Here is a 7,207-nt window from a genome sequence, read left to right on the forward strand (position 1 = left end):
CTGGTATCGCCACTGTCACCCCTGGTCCTGAGGGGTTCATCTGTCCTAGATTCCCTGCGTTTCCAATTCCCATCTGTACCGCTGTGCATCATCTGGTCTACCCAGGTCTGCAAGGCAGAATTGGGGTCCTGGTAGTTGGGGGGAGGAAGCGTTTAAGAACTAGAAGAAGGTTGTGGGTTTCATTATTGCTATACTGAACCCTAAGTGACTCATCTCCCAACTACCCCTCTGCAAGGTATGTCGAGTTGTCTAGAGATGGGCATTGGGTCCCCATTGAGAACTATAGCATCTGGGGACTTAAAGGCTTGAAAGTAAACAAGCGGCCATCTAGCCCAGAAGCAGCAAAGCCCACATGGAAGCAGCACACAACCAAAGAGACCAGGCTGTTGGTTTTAAGACAAGCCTTTAAGACCCCAAATGTTATCCTCTTTGAAAGCTGGGCCCCATTTGATTTCTTCACCACACTTTTAGGTCCACCTCATAAGAACTAATTGTACTTAGATTAGGTTTGTTTAAATGAGAGCGCAAAATCCATTTATATATCTATGGTTGTGTATGTGGAGTAGAGAGCTCAATCTTTCTCCCGCAGAGCTGTTGGTGGTCCAAACACATAACTACACCACCACCAGGGTTCCCAGCACACTGAATAGACCGATTCAAATTATTTTTATTGGTATACATCATTCTATATTAATATTTCTAGATTTATCTAATCTTGCTCTTTTTGTAGCTCACGTTCTTTATCTATAAAGTAGATAAAATCAAACATCCCGTAGGATTAACATAAGAGTTCAATAAGCAATATATATAACAATATTACAGTGACTGACAAAGTTTATGTGTTTAATAGATGACATTTAAGGAGCAGTAACTTCATGATCTGTTAGTGTTTTGGTGGAATTTTAATAAAAATGCACTTAAAATATTTTCTAAATCCAAAAATATCATTCCAATGTAAAAAAAATTATTAATGACATCCTAGTCCTTATCTTACAATTTAAAGTCAGCAAAATCATCTTTATCATTTTAGTACTTTTTAAAATGTCAGGGTTTACTTTCAAACCTGTGAAAACCACAATATAAAAATACATTGCTTGATTATTATTTTTCACAATCATTTCACCTATATCACTTAATATTAAAATATATTTTTCATATTAACAGATCATAGAAATTTAATATTCATCAATATTAGTATTTTTCTACCTGCATATCTAGTTACATCCAGTTTCTTATAAAATTGCTTTGTTACTCCCACTCTCTCTTACAGTGGACTCTTTTGCTCAGTCCTTTTTTCACACAATTTAACTATTTCTGAATATACCACACTGGCCACTCCATGCCCATGTCCTATTTATTGGCTAGATCCAGAAGTCTAAATAAGGTGTTTCTTTCTCCATTTTCCCTTATTAAGGCCCTCTATGAAAAATACATATGTACACATTGTGTCTTGGCAAATTATAGAGATTTTCTTTAATATCCTTTATCCTACTTATAAACACAATCCTCAAACAGCTGGGAAATGGTATCTATTCTTTTAAGTATTTCAACTTGATATTAATTCCCAGGAGTACTTTATAATGTGATCATACCTCATTCAGTCTTTTCTCTTTTTCTTTTACTTACTGGTATAGTTTAATAAATCTAAATAATTATCTGAGCAGAAGTATGTCAGAGACCAAGATTTTACTTGAAGTTAAATAACCTAACTAGTCTATCAAGTGTGTTCATTCCATAAATTCTTACTGAAATTTAAAGTATGTGAAAAGTAGACTGTTCCATGTCTGCTTCATCTTTTCTATTGAATGAGAGGTCTTGAAAAATTATGAGGTTGTTTAATATATTTTGTGGAATTAAATCCACAGTATTTTATCCTGCAGTGAGTTCATTTGTACTGATTTTCGCATTCCCCCTCTATAATTTTTTTCTTTTTTTATCATTGTAATAATTGGATAATTCTTGACAAAACATTTATTTCATAGTCAACATAGCTTTCTCTTTAAAAAACAACTTGATTACTCCTTCACGGATCTGCTTGGTCTTCACTCCATAGACAATTGGATTCAAAGTAGGGGGCAGCAAAAGGTAGAGGTTGGCAATAAGGATATGGATGTGGTGAGGGATGGTGTGTGCCCCGAAGCGGTGAGTGAAGAAGTTGAAGAAAGCTGGAACATAGGTGATAACAATAGCGCATATGTGTGATGTGCAGGTGCTGAAGGCTTTGTGGCGAGCATCTGAAGATGACAGATTCAATACAGCGCGGATAATCATGGTGTAGGACACAGAGATACAGAACATGTCAAACCCTCCAATCAATATGGCAGCTATAAGACCATAGATAGCATTAATCTTGACATTGCCACAGGATAATTTGGCCACAGACATATGGTCACAGTACGTGTGGTAAATAAGGTTGCCCCGGCAGTAGGGAAGGCGCTTGATCAGGAAAGTGAATGGGATCATGAGCAACACACTTCGCATGAATGTGGCAAGCCCAACCTTGGTAATCACGGTGTTGGTGAGGATGGTGGAATATCTTAGAGGATAACAAATTGCCACATAGCGGTCCAGAGCCATGAGCATAAGCACCCCAGACTCCATGCCTGTCAACATGTGTATGAAGAACATCTGTACAAGGCAGGCATTAAAGTCAATCTTCTTGAGACTGAACCAAAAGATGCACAGCATATTAGGGACAAATGATGTACATCCACTAACATCTGTAAGCGATAATAGGGCTAGAAAGTAATACATGGGCCTATGCAGGCCCTCTTCATGGCTGACAAGATATATGAGTCCACAGTTCCCCACCATAGCAATCATGTACATGACGCAAAATGGCAAGGAGATCCAGATGTGTGCAGCTTCCAGTCCAGGAATCCCGTTGAGGATGAAGTATCTTGGTGTAAGACTGGAGCTGTTGGCTCTATGCATGATGGCCAACTAGAAGGTATATTACTCTCTGCACCAATAAAGGTGTTCTGTGCAAAAAGAGACCACCATTGTTATTTTCAGCCAAAAGCAAAAGGTGAACTCATATTTTGCCATAATATAAATTATGCAGCTAAGAAAGTTTTAATCTTTTTGTACACAGACTATATTGCTTGATTGTGGTGAGTGACCCTGATCCTGTTACAGAATCAACAGGATGAAAAAAGCCATATTCCAACTCAGGCAGCCCCTATGTGTTACAGCACAGAAACGTTGCAAGTGATTCGATGGTTATTATTTTTATGAAAGCAGCTTGGCATTCAGGCCTTTCTTCTTTTTCTCTCTCATTTTGCTCAGTGGGTTTGAGCCCACAAACTTTGGGTTAGCCAAGAAGTCCAACCTGTGCTACCCAATCACTCAGTGAAGTGAAAACATAATACCAAAGAAACTCTGTCTACAGGGTCGCTCTGAATTGAAATCAGCTTGATAATAATGGGTTTAATTTTTATTACTATTATTATTTATTTGTATGCCAAAAAGCAGGACAACCCACCAAAAACCCAATGCCATTAAGTCCATTCTGACACTTGCTATCTCATATATTGCATAGTAGAACTGCGTCAAAGATTTTCCTTGGTTGTAATCTTTAAAAAGCAATTTTCTGGACTTTACTTCTTCAGAGCTACTGATTGGATCAGAACCCAAATCTTCAGGTGAGCAACCAGTCATGAACCACTTTTGCCACCAAAGTGTCTTTGTCTGTATGTACCTATTCTTATTCCCAGTCTATCCCTTAATTCTTGCTTTTGTTCCCTTAGCTGATTTCCATATTATCACTCTGTTTAATAAATCTGGTTCTCCAGGCACTAACCCATGTAAGAGGAGGGCACTGTTTTTATCTCCACCGGAAAGGGAGAGAGGAACCAGATTTCAACCTGGTGCGCCAAGACTTGAAAGCAACATACTGGCATGAAGCAATGAACCAATAGGGAGGTCAGCAGGGCCAGCCCCAATCCCAGCTACATGAACCCCCTCCCAAAAAGAATGCACTACAGAGGACAGCACTAAAGCTACAGCTTAGGGGAGAGGGGTGGGTCTGCTCAGAACACACTGGAGCAAACAAAGAGGGAAAGAGAAAGAGAGAGAGTGGAATGCATCCTGGCCCACCAAGCCCCAAGGACATTATTCCAGCTCAGAGCAGCCAACACACAAAGAAGGCCATAGGGAAGGCCCCATCAGGATAAATGGAGTCCCCTCACTGACCCATAGCCATACAGGGAACAACACTGGAGACCATGTGGGAATTGTGCCCGGTCTGACCCCACCCCACCAGGTGAAACATGCAGGAAGTGCAACATAAGAACAAGGGGAACAAAGCAATGAAGTCCCTGAGCAATTAAAAAAGTAGACTTTGGGGGCAGGTCTTGGCACCTCATCCGACTTGCTTGGAAAATATTCATAAAGGTCAACAGACAGACCTGGAAGTATTTATAGGCTTTCCCTTTTTGTTTGTTTGTTTTTGTTTTTTTCATTTATGTCTATATAGGATAAGCAGGATAAATAATCCCTGGGAGGAAATATGGGACTGAGGGTTCTGTGAGTACATGAGAGAGGAAGAGGTGGGGGAAAGGAAGAGGGGAGCCAACAAACCCAGGTACAAGGGAACAACAAGTGATCTAAAATTGATGATGCAGAGGGTGTAGAATGCCTGGTGGCGCTTGATCAAATGCAATGTAGCTGAGAGAAATTATCGAAAGCCAAATGAAGGTCGAACATGATAGTTGCACAAAGGGAAAGTAAAAGTAATAGAGGTAATAACTAGACGGTAAAGGACATTTATAGAGATATAAATAAAGGCACATATACATGTAAATATATTTATATATAACAACAAGGACAAATACCTATATACATATAGGCTAACTATTAAAATAGCTGATGGACATTGGGCCTCTACTCAAGTACTCCCTCAATGCAAGAACACTTTGTTCTAATAACCTGGCACTCTGTGATGCTCACCTTTCTGGCATGATCACTGAAGGAAAAATGGGTGCATAGAAAATGTGGTGAAGAAAGCTGATGGTGCCCTGCTAACCGAAGATATAGCGTCTGGGGTCTTAAAGGCTTGAAGTTAAACAAGTGGTCATCTAGCTGGGAAGTAACAAAGCCCACATGGAAGAAACACAACAACCTGTGGGATCAGTTATCAGGCATCAAAAGACCCAGAAAAAACAATCATATGGATGCGAATGCGGAGTGGGAGTGGGGAGCAGAGTGGAGACCCATGTGATCATAAGGTATCGATGGGATCAGACATCAGAAAACACAAAACAAACAACCATTTCAATGTGAATGATGAGGATTGGAATGGAGACTCAAAGCCCACCTGTAGACAATTGGACATCCCCTCACAGAAGGGTCACAAGGAAGGGATGAGCCAGCGAAGATGCAGTACAGCACCACTGAAACATAGAACATTCCTCTGGTTTTTAATGCTCCCCCACCCACTATCATGACCCCAATTCTACCTTACAAATCCGGCTACACCAGAGCATGTACACTGGTACAGATAAGAGCTCTCAACACACAGTATCCAGGACAGATAAACCCTTCAGGAACAATAATGGGAGGGTGATACCATGAGGGTAGGGGGAAGGTGAAAGGAGAAAGGGGGAACTGATCACAGTGATTGACATATAACCTTCCACCCCAGGGGGATGAACAACAGAAACATGGGTAAAGGGAGACAGCAGTTGGTGTAACATATGAAAATAAAAATAATTTATAAATTATCAATTGTTAATGAGGAAGGGAAGGTGGGGGAGGGAGGAAAAAGTAAGGAGCTGATAAATGAGCTCAAGTAGAAAGAAAATGTTTTGAAAAGGATGATGGTAACATATGTACAAATGTGCTTGACACAATGGATGTATGGATTGTTATAAGAGATGTAAGAGCCCCCAATCAAATCATTAATAACTATCTAAATAAATAAACAACCCTGGTTCTCTTGTCCTCTGAAACCCCTGCCTGACAAATATTTATTCTTCCTCCAAAAAGTTTTTTCATATGTTTCCCTCAAGTTACAATAAATTAAATATGGAAACACCTATTTATTTTGCAAAAATATTGTGGGATTCAGCCTAAGTTATCTATAAGCCTAAACCTGACACGTCTCGGTTTTCAAATTAGAATTATCAAGAATAGGCAGCCAGAGAGTTATATAATGTTACAACTTACAAAGTATAACCATGAACATTTGAAGTATTTCCCTAGAGAATATAAAATTGTTTATTTCTAGTATATATGAAAAATGTTTGTAACATTTATGGTTAGCCGATAGCATTGTGAAATCATTAATTCTTATAGGGTCTTGATTTTCATCATAGTTCTAGGTAGGTCAGCACAAACTACATAATAATCATACTGTTATGTTTTATTTTGATGTATTCTTTTCAGTCCTCAAAAACTATAAAAAATGTATGGTAAAAAAAGGAATCCTTATTAATTTGTTAGGTCTTCACTTTCCCCCCATGACTGGGCACTTTAATGTAGCATGAACTCTTACCTGATTGAAATCATGACTGAAGCGTCATTTTTTCATTTTTGAGAAAATTCTTTAACCTATATATTTATAAACTCCTTATTACTTGTAATTACTTATTTTAAATTATAAACTTAAAGTATTATACTTCCCAAAGCATTGTACATATTATTGTATTTTTATATCACCTATCATATTTTAACATAACCTATAAACAGTTGTAATGAATTTTCATTTTCTTTTTTGAGAAGAATTAGCCTAGTCTTTTACAGTAATTGTTCTTTTACTATTAGTTTTCATTATAAATATTTTACAATTGATGCCATGTGAACATTCTCAATGTATAAACAGATCTCACTGCCACTGAGTCGATTCTGACTCGCAGGGACCCTGTAGCACAGAGCAGACCTGCTCCTGTGGGCTTGAGACTGACACTTCCTGGAAGTATAAAGCCTCATCTTTTGTCCTGAAGTGACTGAGGGTTTTAGCTGCCAATCTGGTGGTTAGCAACCCAATGTCCAACTACGATGCCCCCATGGCCCCTCAGACAAGTACTAGAAGTTCTGACGGAACTGCAAGAGCTCTTTTGGATGGTTGAACGAGTTGAAAACAACTGACAAACTCTTTAGCTTAAGTCTTGCTCCTTTTCAAACCAAAAGGTGAAAAATCATGAATTCTATTTTTCCCTCATTTTTAAACTATATCCTTACTTTCAACATGATCAGACTCCAAATA

The 7,207-nt window shown here is 38.7% G+C and overlaps 1 protein-coding gene across 1 annotated transcript; it reads right to left on the bottom strand.

Annotated features, from left to right (window-relative positions):
• Positions 1 to 1,971: 1,971 nt before the first annotated feature.
• On the bottom strand, positions 1,972 to 2,934 carry LOC101646131 (olfactory receptor 52N2-like). Its single transcript, XM_004717046.1, has one exon. The coding sequence runs from the start codon at positions 2,932 to 2,934 to the stop codon at positions 1,972 to 1,974; it is 963 nt and encodes a 320-aa protein (XP_004717103.1).
• Positions 2,935 to 7,207: the final 4,273 nt, after the last annotated feature.

This window comes from Echinops telfairi, unplaced genomic scaffold (assembly GCF_000313985.2).
Source record: "Echinops telfairi isolate 266 unplaced genomic scaffold, ASM31398v2 ScPeMD7_41;HRSCAF=154, whole genome shotgun sequence".
Classification (NCBI taxonomy): Eukaryota; Metazoa; Chordata; class Mammalia; order Afrosoricida; family Tenrecidae; genus Echinops; species Echinops telfairi.

Coding starts and splice junctions, on each gene's coding strand:
- LOC101646131 (XM_004717046.1), bottom strand. CDS start 2,934: ATGCATAGAGCCAACAGCTCCAGTCTTACACCAAGATACTTCATCCTC.